Raw genomic sequence first — 13,417 nt, 5'->3', positions numbered from 1 at the left:
TATTCTCTTCTTTTTTACTTTATAAAGTCAACCAACTCCATTGCAGTTACTGCTTTAAGCTTTTGTACGTTTTTGATGGCTTTTGACTAGTATATTTTTGTGGGTACAACGACTGGAAGCCAGATGTTTTGTGATATTATTATGTTGCTTGAGAATATAATATATGTATACATATATATACATCTGTTGGGTTTTGGATTTGCTTTTTGACAAATTTTGCAAAAGGAGGATGCATAAAGGCTTCTTTTGTCTCCCACTAGAACCCCCTTCATTTATGTCTTCTGCCTCAGTGCTAATTTCAAACTCCTCCATTAATTTCTTTACTTTTACAAACAAGCCATTCGCTTGACAAATTAATAAGGGGCAAACAATTCCAGTTTTCTTCTGGGCCACGCCTTTTTTAATGTTGAGCTAAAACATTAAATTATGATGTTTCTGCAACAACCAGTATCATACAGTATTAACCAAACCTATTATGATATAATACCCCATTCACTTACGGCATGAAACTACAAAATCATTACATCCTCCCACTTATTCAAACCTTCAAAGAAGAAAATGGAGCAAATGAAATCCTTTCTGTAATTAGTCTTTAGGTCTAGTGTCATCACAAGACAACCTACCTTCACATTTGACCCAATAATAAATATTGCCATTTTCAAAATTTCCTCAAGTTTACAACAGATCTTATGAAAAAAATATTTTACTTGACTTTATTTATTTATTCTAATGTACGAGGCAAAAATATACAAGACAAATAGAAGAGTGGGACTTCTATCCTTGGATAAAGCACCGACTATATACAATATAAATATGGAAATTTAAACAGCTAGAGAAAAGAAGGGGAGGCTTAAGAGGTACCCCAGAATCTCATCTTTCACCTCTAAAGTTGGAAAATTCATCCTTCCTATGAGCTAATTTGCTGAACCATTTTCAAGAAAGGGACTATCATCGGCAACTATTTCCTCAACTGGGTTAGCTTCGCCCCAGGCCGCTGCATCAAGATATCCAAGTTCAAAGAGTCTGTCCAGAACATGATCCTCAGCCGGCTCCAGTGCCCAGTTGAAAAGCTGAAATTGTTGGGAAAAAAAATAAGACCTGTCTCATATTTCCAAAGAACAAAAGATGATTCAGTCCAAAGGCCTGCAAGATTACCTCTCTGGGACTAGCTCTTTTTACAGGATTACAGTCAGGACTTATCCCAATCCCCTGTAGTCCTAATCTACTGGCTGGAAAAGCACAAACACGAACCTGCAAAACATCCAAGCACCTAGGATCAGCTGATAGAACCGTTCATGGAAAAGCATGTTTCTCACCACATGATGCTACTAGCTTGAAGCAAGGTCCACTTGCTTCCATCGAATATTTACAATATTATAAAAGATGGATTCCCTTCAACAAGAGCATAAAGCATCCGGATAATACAAAAATTGAGCTTCACCATACAGACAGCTCCTAATAATAAAGCAGAAACTTTACTGAATTAATGTGTTTAGGTAGAAGAAATATCATGTTCTTTCCTAATTACTCCACTGAACTTCAGCATTTGGACGATTTTAAGGGTGAGGATTACCCTTCCAACACACCAATTGGAAAAATAAACAATATGATCAAGATTCTTGGTCCCTATAACACAAGGTATTGGTCTAATAAAGTTACAAATAGATTACAAAGTATATCAAATTCATACTCTGCATTTCCATAGTTTCAAGGCTTCTATTCTATCAGACAGAGGCTAGGTATTTAAAAGGAAATCATTTCAAGCAAATACCGTTTTCGTAGCAGATGTTGGTGGCATAAACAATGTCAAACCCCCATCAATGCAAAGTCGATTTCGAAACATTGTTGCCGGTCTTGGGGCAAGATATCTGTGATCAAGCCCATTTCTTAGCTAAACTTCATTTGTAATATCTCAAACCGGGAAGAGAAGAGTTTAAAAGAGAATCAATTTACCCCGGAATAAATGAAGATGTAATAACTGCATTGATGAGATCTTCCTTGGAGTCAAATTGATCCACCAGTAAACCTCTTGGCCTCCAAAAAATCTGAGTAACAGCAACTGTAATAAAAACTATAAGATTAACTAGATGCTGTACCCAGAAGTTAATCAAAAACTGAAATGTTTAGCAAAGAGGGTGTTAGCAAGTCGGGCCTATTTGATGTTTCATTGAAATTTATTGTCTATGGAGATCGCCTAAGAAAAGTGGAACTAAAAACATAGAAAATTGAACAAATTATTCTCACCACGAACCCTCCCATTGGACCTACTATGGGCATCATCTGGTAGGAACTTCTCAAGAACATCTCTGAGAACAGCCTGTATATAGTAAGAGATGGATGGATAAAGATGATTTTAAAGTGAAAAAATAACTGTACAAACATTTGTAAGGCAGAGAAATTGAACTGAATATTATGTGCTGCTATTTTGTAACTGAGATCTGGAATCTGGTCGTACCCCTAGACGAAATGCAGTGCCTCTCGCTCGGCAATCTTCAGCTAGAACTTTAGTTGCGTTTAGAGCCTCTAGCATACTGGCTCCAGAGGCGATAACTGCACAGACTATGGCGCCAGCAGAGGCACCGGCTAATGGAGTAGTGTCCTGAATTTTTTAAATAAAAAAAATAAAAAAAAATAAAAAAAAATAAAAAAAAATGTCCACTCTTGTTTCCCATTGTCAAGATCAACAATAACAAGATATCACTCTGAAAGGCCACAAATACTCTATGGGTTCAAACATGTATCTAATATCCAAGCAATGATGATAGATAAAGAACAAAAATCTGTTGCGAGAATAGCTTGTAAATCCTCCATTCAATTTTGTGTTAATTCTTGAAGGTAGAAATTGATCAATGCAACAGAAGAGATGGTCAACTAGATATCCTAAATGTTAGTATGGTCCTTAATATTGACTGAAAACGGGGGGAAAATTAGGTAAAGATTCAAGCCAACCTGAAAGAAGATGCAAATATTAAATGTTCTTTGATCATACTGTAGACCAACGGAAGTAAAAAATTTCACCTGTTGTGTCTAATTCTTTTCATTATTAAGAAATTGATACAGAAAATTTTACTAGGAATTTAAAGGTCAGGTAGATTGTTGATGTAGTTAGGGCTGTTACATAAGTACAAAGGTAGCTGTTTAGTTGGTATGCAGTTGTTATCTAGTACTAGGGAAAAACTATCTAAAGCTGAGTACCCTTTGTAAACAAGTTTAGCAATTGGTTAATCTGATAACCCCCTTTTCATTTAATTGTCCGCTTGTCTTCTTAAATAGCTATGTGATTTGTCTCTAATGCTCTCAAATTCCAGCCAAGACAAGTATCCTTCATTAAAAGTAAACTTTGGGGGTTAAGAAATCACTATTCAGAAATTCAACACAGCGACTTCCCTTAGATATATATATATATATTTACAAATTACTGCTTTCATTCACAGTGGCTTGGCACATTTCCAATTTAATCTTTATGGTTTGTTGATATATCTATAAAATCATTAGTTTTAAAGGTCATTTAATTGTAATCTTGAAATTTTTCCCCTAATTTTGCTTCAGATAAGTGCAAATATAATCTAAAGATCTAACAATTCTGTGCAAACTGATAAAAATCAAAATACAAAAGTTCTAAACGATTGCAGACAAATCTGCAAGCGTTCAAGTGCAACTAGGTCATGGTACAGGAGGTGAAACTACTCTTTGGCCTGCACTCAGTGAACAATTGATCACAAGAGAGCTCACAGAAACTATTAAAAACAGCAAAGAGAAAATAAAACTCAGTTTTCTTTCCGCATTTCCGCCAAACAAGCAAGATAACAAATAAGTCACGATTACTCAGGCCTAACGCCAAACAGACCCGAAACAGTCAGCATCAAAGACGTGCACGACGACACGTTAATTTTTCGAATATAATATATACGAATATATATGTACATACATTGAGATATATATTATATAGAGAGATTATACCGAAAACCCGCTTCACATCAAAATCACGAAAGTCGAACTACACTACCAAAAGATATAAACTCGGAAATAGATGAAATGAAACAAGGAAAAAAGCAGGAAGGGAGAGTTATACCTTAATGTAACCCTTTTCAATGAGAAACTGGGCAACCCCAAGATGATAAGGAAACAAAAGGCCAGCAGCGGAAAAACTAAAACCCGGACTAGTAACGATCCTCCTCTCCTTCTCGGCCTCAATATCCTTTACCCTCTGTTCCCATATAACTCCCGGTTCAATCTCATCCTCCATGACAGCCCCAATTCTATCCTCGTTGTATCTCTCATCACCATCCCCATCCCCATCATTTCCGCTCCTATTCCTCAATTTCTTCAATGTAGAAATGGAGCCAGAATTGCTGAAGAGGACTCGGCTACTAGGTTTGATCAGCCTGGACGCGATTCCCAAGAAAAGCTCACCTGTGGCGACTGCAAAGGATCTCTTCTGGGGATTGGAAGATGGAGGAGGAGGAGATGAGTCCTCTTCGTTGGAGAAAGAAGGAGGCGAAGGAGGGGTAGCGAGATTGCGGTTGGTGGTGGAATTAGAGGAGCAGAGGATTAGGGTTTGGATGCGTGGAGGGGGGATGAATCTGTGGGCTATGTTAGGGTTGGGAATGAGAGGGTAAACAGGAGAGGAATGGGGGAGAAGGAGAGAAGAGAGAGAAGGAGCCATGAAGTGAGAAGAAGAAAGAGAAGGTCTTTTTGGTTTCTTGTTGAAGAAGAACATTTTTCTTGTCCTTTTCAAATCAACGTTTCATTTTCAGTAATTTTGTTTTTTTTTTATTTTTTTAGGCGGTTTCTGGAATCTTGGTTTTTCGCGGGAAGAAGATGAAGTCAGACAACCGATTGATACTATTTATTATATTTTTACTTTCTGACCAAAAATATATATATATATATACATGTGCGTATATTTATTGGTGGGACTGAAAAATTAAATTATGAAAAATACTTCTGGTCCGTAGAAAGCCAAACTAATTTAGTACAATTCAATTTAATTTTGAAAAAATATTAGATTATTTTATTCATGTTGATATAATTTGAATTTTGATAATATTTATTTATATTTTAAAAAATAATTTATGTTTATTTTAAAAAACATTTAATTTATATTTTAAAAAAATTTCATTAATTTCTATATGAATAAGTTTATTAACTGATTAGTAAACGTATTTTTATTTGATTATAATATAATATATTTTTTTTAATTTTATTTATAAATATAATTACGTTAAAATTTTATATTTTTTTCTTTATACTTTTTATTTTGATGTTATTACGCATAATTTAGTTATTTATTACTAACAATCTAATTATAATGTTTAATCAAATATATTCAATAAAATTAAAATAAATAATAAATGTATAAAATTTAGTTCATCAATGAACTAAATAAAAAATTAATACTTTAGTTAATATTAATTTTTTAAAATACTTCGATAAAATTTTATTAGGAACCAAATCAAAATTTTTGACCTTAAATTATGTTGGTTCCATCCACTTCAATCCCATCAATTCAGAGTGAACACTTAGGATCTTAAATCATGTACGTATTAAGAACTCTTATTTACAATCTAAAAGATTCACAATAATTCCCAGGTCCAATGCAAGTGTCACAGAGGAACCCTATAGGATGGATCCACCATTTTCAAAATGAACAAGTTACCTCTGTTACCCCTTGATATCCTGAAAACAAGAGAACAAAATATCTAACTTCAACCTTCAATCTTGAAAAAACAACACACACACATATATATATTTATTTATTTATAAATTATGCAGATGCACTTTTTTGTTCATTCAAAAGTCAACAGACGGTGGTGGGTAAGTAACCAGCTGAACTCCCTTTATATCATTCTAATCCAAATAAACATGTTGATTTGAGTCAACTTCTTGTATAATACATATGTACTAACTTCATCCGAATTATGCATGCAAATGTAAGATGCATTTTAAGAAGACAGGTTTTCTGATCTACCCAGGGGAGGTTTTCGACCTCAATCTCGAAGCGAGATACATATAAGCTAATAAAAGTTATATCTATTTCTTAGAAAAAAAAATATCAATCTAATATTTATATATTAATACGTTTTCTCTAGTGTAATGCAAATTAAGAACTACTCTAACTTAAGTTTTTCTTAAATGAATTGATATAAATGAAGTGCCAACCATAATTTACTAACATAGATTAATAGAAATTTGACTCTAGTTTGAGGTGTTCATCGAACTAGAACCAGATAAGACTGGAACAAACCGAGATTAATTTTACTCTGAAGCAGAATAAATCCCTCCCTAACTTTGATATTGCGTGAAGTAATTATTGCAATACCCATAACTTGGCCTTTGTATGTATCTAGTCACTCACCATATTTAAGGAGATTATTAAGGAAACTTCAATTCTGCGTCTCCCAAATATGAGAATCTATAATAACTTTTATCTATTGAGCAAATCTACCTTGACTAGATGATTTAAGCCTACAGTCTGATAATAATAACAGTATTTTAAAGGATATCATTTCCAAAGGGGGTTAAGAAGCTGCACAAATGAAGTTGAACCTATCTACTCCTCAAGGGAACTAGCCATAACCACTTGGCCTAACAAGCTTTGGCTCTCATAAATTTTATTCTGTGCTCATTGACAGCAAAGAGCTTTCCAAAGAATTCTAAGAGACATGTATTCTCTATCAATAAGATCATGTCACTTTTATCTTTAAAGAAGAGATGGGATCAGGAAACTCTCTTCTGAGTGTTTGAGAAATGAAAATTTATCATCAAAATGATCAACCGTAGTGAGTCATTAATGTGCACCAATTCCTGTTGACCACACAGAGATTGCTAAATTGCTTACCGTAATTCTTCATCCAAGTAGATAATCTCCAACTGACCACGACCACTCCCTGCTGATTTGACGGGTATCTGAGAAACATTACGGGATGATATCAGATAAATTCTAAACCTTATGTTCCGAAATGGTTGTCTGAATGAAGCATTTTTTTGAAGCATTTCGAGCTTCAAAAGATTCAAGGAAAGATTGGCAGAATGATGATTAAAGAAAATTGAATATTATAATACATTTAGAGCATCACTTACCATACCCACAATTTTGAAGTAATCAAATTTAACAGCCACCCTTCTTTCATTAAGAGGTACTAAGTTAGCTGTGGCCTGCAAAAGTATACCCTGATTAGATTCACAATTACATGTAACATTTCAGTTTCACTTGATGTGTAATTATCTATAACAAAAGAAAATGAATTAATCAAATAGCTGAAATAATCTGATCCTGATTAGTTATGTGCAATATGACAGAAGCAAGAATGTGTTCCAATTGATTCAATTATCCATAAAGAAGTCTACATCAGCATATGCTCTCACTGTGACTCTCGTTAGTCGACTGTGTCATCAATGGCTAAGAAGAGATGGTGAGACATGTATGCTTGTTCTTGTAAACTTTCTTGAGAAACAGAGAGAACATACACAAGCATGGTCTGCAACCTATTGTGGAACATTGAGTTTTTGGCATTGGACACCTCATATTATTGATTGATGCTGTTTCACTTTTATCATCCTTATAAGATTATCCTTGACATGCACTTAAGTAAGGCACATCAGAACTATAGGTTTGCATATTTGCAGATTCTAATCCTCTCCGGTGTTGGTTCCCTGGGCACTAGAGAAAATCAATGCCCCATATGCAGATAAACAAGCAGCATTCATCCAATCTAGTGCTGGAAAACTGTTACGAACGAGAAAGTGTAGTAGTGGTTCCACTAGCACTTCTTCTCATACGACACTAAATGATGATTTTAACACTTCAACTACTGTATCTATTGACCGGTATAGCAGCGGAAAAGATATTATATAGAATAGTTGGTAATTTGAAATAACTTATGGCAACTAATTAACCCCAAAACTTAAAGCTTGTAAGAAATGATGCAATATATTATTTGTTCCTCAACACCTCCTTATGTAGAAGCTTGTTAAGCTAAAAACATAACCAAACACACACCTAACATACCTTGTGCTGCAAGTGTAGCTAGTATTCTATCTCTACATCTTTGACCATTATACTGTCTGAATAATTACTTGTCATCAATTATTTATAAAGTTTAAGCTGATTGGAATTGTACAATCAATTATTTGTACTCTTACATGTAACAAATCACCAGTTTTCTTGATATTTCAGTTCCCACTAAAAGCTATATCATAGAAAGAGCACGTCAAAAGAAGCTTTGAGTAAATAGAAGACAAAACTGCAATTCCCACATGAACAAAAATGTAAATCAGAGTTTGAAAGCATTGAATCACCTGATTGAAGAAGGGCCAAGTTTCAATATTTTGAGCTCTAAGGGTATCCAAATTAATAGCCTGGTAGATTTTACCATTTGGTCTTAACAATTTTGGCCTCTGTCAGAGAAGAATACCCTAGATAAGTAATCATAATTGAATAATCATCACAGTAGAATGTCATGTTCATGGATAACCATGATATCAGAAAAAAATGCAGCTAAAAAAATTTAAATCTCCAAGTTCCTTCTAAACCCAGGAATTCATGTACACTACAGTATCATATGAAAAGTATGGCATAAATAAATCAGAAATACAAAATAGAGAGAAAACCAGCACCTACTGATAAAATATTGAAGTGAAATAAGGGCGCGTGAAAGACCTTGGTTTGTAGAATTGATTTAGAAGTTGTATATATAAGCTCCCATTTCCCATTGAGCAAGTTAGACTTGAGAGGCTCCTTTATCTTGTTGGCTGCCTCAAGTTTCTGCACAATCTGAATAAAAACAAATGCTAGAAGCAAGTAAATTTAACAAGATTGAACAGATTCTACTGTATACTTCTTTTACACAAAAGAGATTTAGGGTAAAAAAGATGAACTCCGCATAAATTGTTTTAATAAGGTTTCTGGGTATGCGCCTAAAAATCAAACCCCGTGTTATCAAACAGCATTCTGAAAGCAATTACTTGTAAATGACAATCAAATCGTGCTTTCAACAACGAATAATTCAGGCTTAGGTAAATCAACCAAATGGGATTGTAAAATTCTTTCTCCTTTAAAAAGTTAATGGATATGTAAACTGCAAACTAACCTTATTTACAAGGTCTTGATCATCAGCAGAGGCGTCTGCCCCACGATCAAGAGGCGCAATGGCGGTAAAGAGCTCATCCTTGAGGCCGTCCACATCTTTACCTTTGGTGAAGAAACCAGGAAAGAAAGAAAAGTTAGACCTCCATCTGTGAGAGACAGAGTTGCTGTACGATATTTGGAAATGAGCAGTTGGAGTTTCGGATGATAGGAAGATAGCACGTGGAGAATGGAAAGGAAAAGGTTGTTCAATTGAGGGTTGAAGAGTGTTTAGCAGACTTCTGAAAGAACGAAAGGTGCTGGCCATGGAGATGGATGATGACGATGATGGTTTGTCATCAGTACTGGATAATGGTGTTTTGTTCTTGATTCTTGGCCGTTAATTTACAGTTGCTGTATGAAGTGATAGTAGAAAAAAGAAAAAAAAAATCAAAATTTAAATGAAATATTATGAAGTGTTTTATCTTACATTATTTAAAAATAAATTTTTAGAAAAAAGCATGCGATTTATTTTAAATTTTTAGTAAAAATTATAAAATAAAATTTTCAAATGTAAGAAATATATTTATAGAATAGAGACTAATTTTTTGCTATTAATTATTTAAAATTTTTTATTACATCAGATAAATAACTGAATTATTAATATTAAAATTAAAATTAAACTGCAGATTTAATTTAAAAAAACAACATTTCTTCTTGTATAAATAACTTATAAAATGATGCAAAATTTATATGATTGTAAAATAATTAAATTATTAATTATTTAAATTTATATCCTCGACTTAAATAAAGTTGCTTTTATACAAACCATTTTTGATAATTAAAGATTTAAGTACTTCAAGCCATTATAATTACTTCAAATAAGAAAATATAACTCCGACTGAGCTCTCTCTTCATCAAAATAAAACTATAATCTGTCATAAACATATGTGCACCCAGAGTAGAAAAGCCAGAAGATTTTATGTTCTTGATACATAAAGGCGATACATGGATCTATACACGATAAGATCTTCTCAGAAGCTCCTTCTTGTAATGGTTTTAAACAAGCATCTTTGATGAGCAGGAAACTATTCTGCTGCGATGTAATTGCATGTCAAACAGGAACTCTGTAGGATGTATCAATCATTTTCAAGATGAACAGATTCCCTTTGTCTCCTCTGGATATCCTGTTGAAAGAAGCAATACAATCTTATGTAATTTACACTTTACAGTTCAAATGATTGAAGCTGTCAAATAATTGCATTGGATGTGTCAGAAAAGTTTAAGCTTATGAGGAAAGATCTAACCTATTATATGCAAAACGATAATAATAGCTATAGTACCAGTTGAGTGTGTGCCAAATGGAACCTGGATATTCAATTTTATTGATCCAACCAAATCAAACATAAATCATTCTATCGGATAACTTTGATCAATATAACCCGAAGAATGTATCAAATTCCAATTCATCACACTTCATGCTAAAAGTTTCCATAATCCAGTAATCATTTGGGTGAAAAAAGGATACCCCGAACAGACACTAATAACTGATGGGTGAAAGGGAAAAAGGCTCGAGAGGGAGGGATTTCGAGAAGTATACAATTCTTTTTGCCTACCATAAGACAACTTGTCTTATTATCTTACTCGCGACAAACTTTGTCACAGGGTACAATATAAAGGAGGTGTACATTCCAATTCTTTATTTTATATCTACAAACATGGGATTGGATAATCTTATTTACCTATTTGTCCTGTATAATTGCGTAGAGGACAACAATCAAATGATACTGAAAGTTTAATTTGGTGTAAACAATAAGGCTACATGATAAGAAAATCTCAAACATTAACGCACCTCAATTCTTCATCCAAATAGGTGATTTCCAATTCACCACGAGCTCTTCCAGGGGCCTTAATAGGTATCTACATGTGAAGCAAAAATCATTCAGATCAAGTAAACTACTATTTGTTATGCATAAAAAACTGCTATTTTTTTTAATTATACCGTAAGTCAATGTTATAAATCGAGACTGCATGGTAAAAAATAACTTATATTATATATGCAGTTCATAAGAACAAATAGTTTCAAAACCAAATAACTTATAACTTTTAACAAGCTTAAAAGTAGATACACCCAAATCCTCATATGAACCAAGAATCTGAACGCATATGTGAATCAAAACAAGTGGTGTAGATTTCAAGTTCATATTCACTGCTCATTTAGTTCAAATTTGTATTATATTCCTTTACTTGGTGTAGAATTAGATCAAAGTTTTCATGATTAAATCAATTCCATCCCTATGTGAATGCCTTGAAGATGGCTCCGAAAAATAGATTAGGAGTACAATTGATTAAACAATGGAAATCATTAGCAAATTCTAAATATCAAGAATATTCTCGTATGAATATTCTGGTAGTTCAACAAGAAAAGATGAAAATCCAACCAAATGGGTCCAAATTATTTATAGATGGATTTCACAATCCTACTTGACTATGTAGAAATCAGAATTCCATCTCCAACGATTTTCTGAAGAATGAAGTTGATCTAAATATGCAATTATGATCTAATTCTGCATGGTAAGAATGTTTCTAGTAATTATGCAAATTAGTAAAACAAGAATTAACCAAATAAGGCATTGGCCTAACACAAAACATATGATAGGTTTGATCTTCAATAATACTTACCAAGCCTCCAATTTTGAAAGTGTCAAATTTTACAGCCACCTTTCTAGCATTCAGAGGCGTTAAATCTGCTGTAACCTACTAGGAAAAGAGAAGAAGATAGCAGTTCATATCTCTAGCATTCGTTGGTGTTATATTCAGGTGCAAGAAGACTATCTTGTCTCGTGAAAAAGGAGACATAAAACTAATATGAAAGGATGATTACATTTGGTCCAACATATTAGCCAACAATTTGAAAGACAGGATAAATACAGCGGAAGGTCAAAGAGAACAGGGGTAAATTGAAGGAAAACTAAACTAAAAGTAGACTCAAACAGAGGTGATAAATCCATCAAAATCGAAGTAATGTTAATGTAAATATACATATAATTAAGAGCTAAAACCATATAAACTGAGGTTGAAAAGCTGATTGCAAGAATAAGTTGAAAGCTACCTGGTTGAAGAAAGGCCAAGATTCCATGTTCTGGGCTCTAAGTGTATCCACATTAATTGCTTGGTAGTTTGTAATTGACCTTAAAAATTTTGGCCGCTGCAACAAAATCATCCCTCCTAAATTTGCTAACAAGAAGGATAGAGATATAAAATTTTAACTTCTGAACGCAACAATCATGGCACAAAGAGAAAGGAGATCAGCAGTACAAACCACAAGGACATCAACAACTTATATTACTAACAAAAACATGAAAAGAAGATCCTCCTAGGATATGGCCATGAGAAGGGGGCGAAGCATCCCCTACTCATCATTGTATAAAAAGCAAGATATTATTACTAAGAAAATATTGAAGAAAGAAGTAGAACAATGATGAAGATAAACATCAAACACTGGAATAAGTAAAACACCGTGCCATTTTCTTATATCATGCAAGAGTTTCTGGACCTCAAGTAGAATTTCTAGTTACCTGCGTTTGCAGAATTGACTGTGAAGTAGTATATATAAGCTCCCATTTCCCATTCAATAAATCAGATTTGAGAGGCTCCTTTACGGGGGTAATCGCTTCAAGTTTACGCGCTATCTATTCAGACATGAACTCTACCATTTAAATCAGAAAGATATGAAAATATTAACTCTAACAAAATGAATGAGTGCCCCGTCAAGAAACTTTGTCACAAGAACAAAAAGAGAAATGAAAAAGGAAAGAACCTGATCGACTCTGAGCTGGTCATCGGGAGAGGCAATAGCGCCACGATCGAGAGGTGCAATGGCTTCGAGAAGCTCTTGCTTGAGGGGAGTAGCGTCTTTGGGTTTATTCAAGAAAGCAGGGAAAAAAGACACCTTGGCTCTCCATTTCTCATACGCTGGTAGCGGTGCCAAAAGGATACTATAGTTTTTATGGCGGTCAGTGGATTTTGCAGAGAAGGGAAAGGTTGTATTTGGCGGATGAGAATGGAGGAGATTGTTCGAGCGGAAGGTCTCCGTGGAGGTGAAAATTGCTGAACAGTTGATAGATAAGGCCATGGCCAGAGGTTGCAGTGTGGGAAGCTCTATTTTTCTGATACACTAAAAGGTTTTTACTTTTCTTTTATTATTACTATTATTATTATTATTATTATTATTTATTTATTTACTAAAAAATTAAAAAAAATAATACAATATTATTTAGTTCTATTTTGTACATTAAAAGATTTTTCATTTTTATTTTTAATTAAAATATTTTTATTTTTATGGAATCA

General features: G+C 33.7%; 2 protein-coding genes across 3 annotated transcripts; both read right to left on the bottom strand.

Moving 5' to 3' along the window:
• Nucleotides 1-687: 687 nt before the first annotated feature.
• LOC110823832 (Acyl transferase/acyl hydrolase/lysophospholipase superfamily protein) lies at nucleotides 688-4,817 on the bottom strand. 2 transcript variants are annotated; one of them, XM_022054315.2, is made up of 7 exons: nucleotides 4,073-4,814; nucleotides 2,456-2,599; nucleotides 2,245-2,317; nucleotides 1,954-2,059; nucleotides 1,772-1,868; nucleotides 1,156-1,251; nucleotides 688-1,070 (listed from the first exon to the last, which is right to left on the bottom strand). In XM_022054315.2, exons 1-7 carry the CDS (start codon nucleotides 4,718-4,720, stop codon nucleotides 915-917), a joined length of 1,320 nt encoding a protein of 439 aa, XP_021910007.1. In that variant the 5' UTR covers nucleotides 4,721-4,814; the 3' UTR covers nucleotides 688-914. The 2 variants fall into 2 exon arrangements, with proteins under 2 accessions (XP_021910007.1, XP_021910008.1); XM_022054316.2 differs by lacking the exon at nucleotides 2,456-2,599 and having other exon boundaries at nucleotides 4,073-4,817.
• Nucleotides 4,818-5,411: 594 nt separating this feature from the next.
• On the bottom strand, nucleotides 5,412-13,254 carry LOC110823903 (uncharacterized). The gene is made up of 13 exons (XM_088212266.1): nucleotides 12,888-13,254; nucleotides 12,646-12,759; nucleotides 12,180-12,275; nucleotides 11,750-11,824; nucleotides 10,920-10,987; nucleotides 10,188-10,254; nucleotides 10,014-10,081; nucleotides 9,093-9,459; nucleotides 8,624-8,776; nucleotides 8,302-8,400; nucleotides 7,084-7,158; nucleotides 6,842-6,909; nucleotides 5,412-5,679 (listed from the first exon to the last, which is right to left on the bottom strand). The coding sequence occupies exons 1-13, from the start codon at nucleotides 13,200-13,202 to the stop codon at nucleotides 5,607-5,609; spliced, it is 1,638 nt and encodes a 545-aa protein (XP_088068392.1). The 5' UTR covers nucleotides 13,203-13,254; the 3' UTR covers nucleotides 5,412-5,606.
• Between the last annotated feature and the right edge of the window lie 163 nt (nucleotides 13,255-13,417).

Source organism: Carica papaya, chromosome 2 (assembly GCF_054855325.1).
Source record: "Carica papaya isolate Zhongbai chromosome 2, ASM5485532v1, whole genome shotgun sequence".
NCBI classification, from domain to species: Eukaryota; Viridiplantae; Streptophyta; class Magnoliopsida; order Brassicales; family Caricaceae; genus Carica; species Carica papaya.
Note: the sequence above shows the minus strand (reverse complement) of the source record. Positions and strands in the feature narration are given on the sequence as shown.

What these genes read in the sequence shown, in the direction of transcription:
- LOC110823832 (XM_022054315.2), bottom strand. Translation starts at nt 4,720, where the DNA reads ATGTTCTTCTTCAACAAGAAACCAAAAAGACCTTCTCTTTCTTCTTCT. An exon ending in GCACTGCATTTCGTCTAGGG is followed by an intron (nt 2,318 to 2,455) that starts GTACGACCAGAT and finishes TACTATATACAG; the next exon opens with GCTGTTCTCAGAGATGTTCT. An exon ending in ACATCTTCATTTATTCCGGG is followed by an intron (nt 1,869 to 1,953) that starts GTAAATTGATTC and finishes GCTTGATCACAG; the next exon opens with ATATCTTGCCCCAAGACCGG.
- LOC110823903 (XM_088212266.1), bottom strand. Translation starts at nt 13,202, where the DNA reads ATGGCCTTATCTATCAACTGTTCAGCAATTTTCACCTCCACGGAGACC. An exon ending in CTTGGCCCTTCTTCAATCAG is followed by an intron (nt 7,159 to 8,301) that starts GTGATTCAATGC and finishes ATACTTTTGCAG; the next exon opens with GCCACAGCTAACTTAGTACC. An exon ending in ACTTCAAAATTGTGGGTATG is followed by an intron (nt 6,910 to 7,083) that starts GTAAGTGATGCT and finishes AATGTTTCTCAG; the next exon opens with ATACCCGTCAAATCAGCAGG.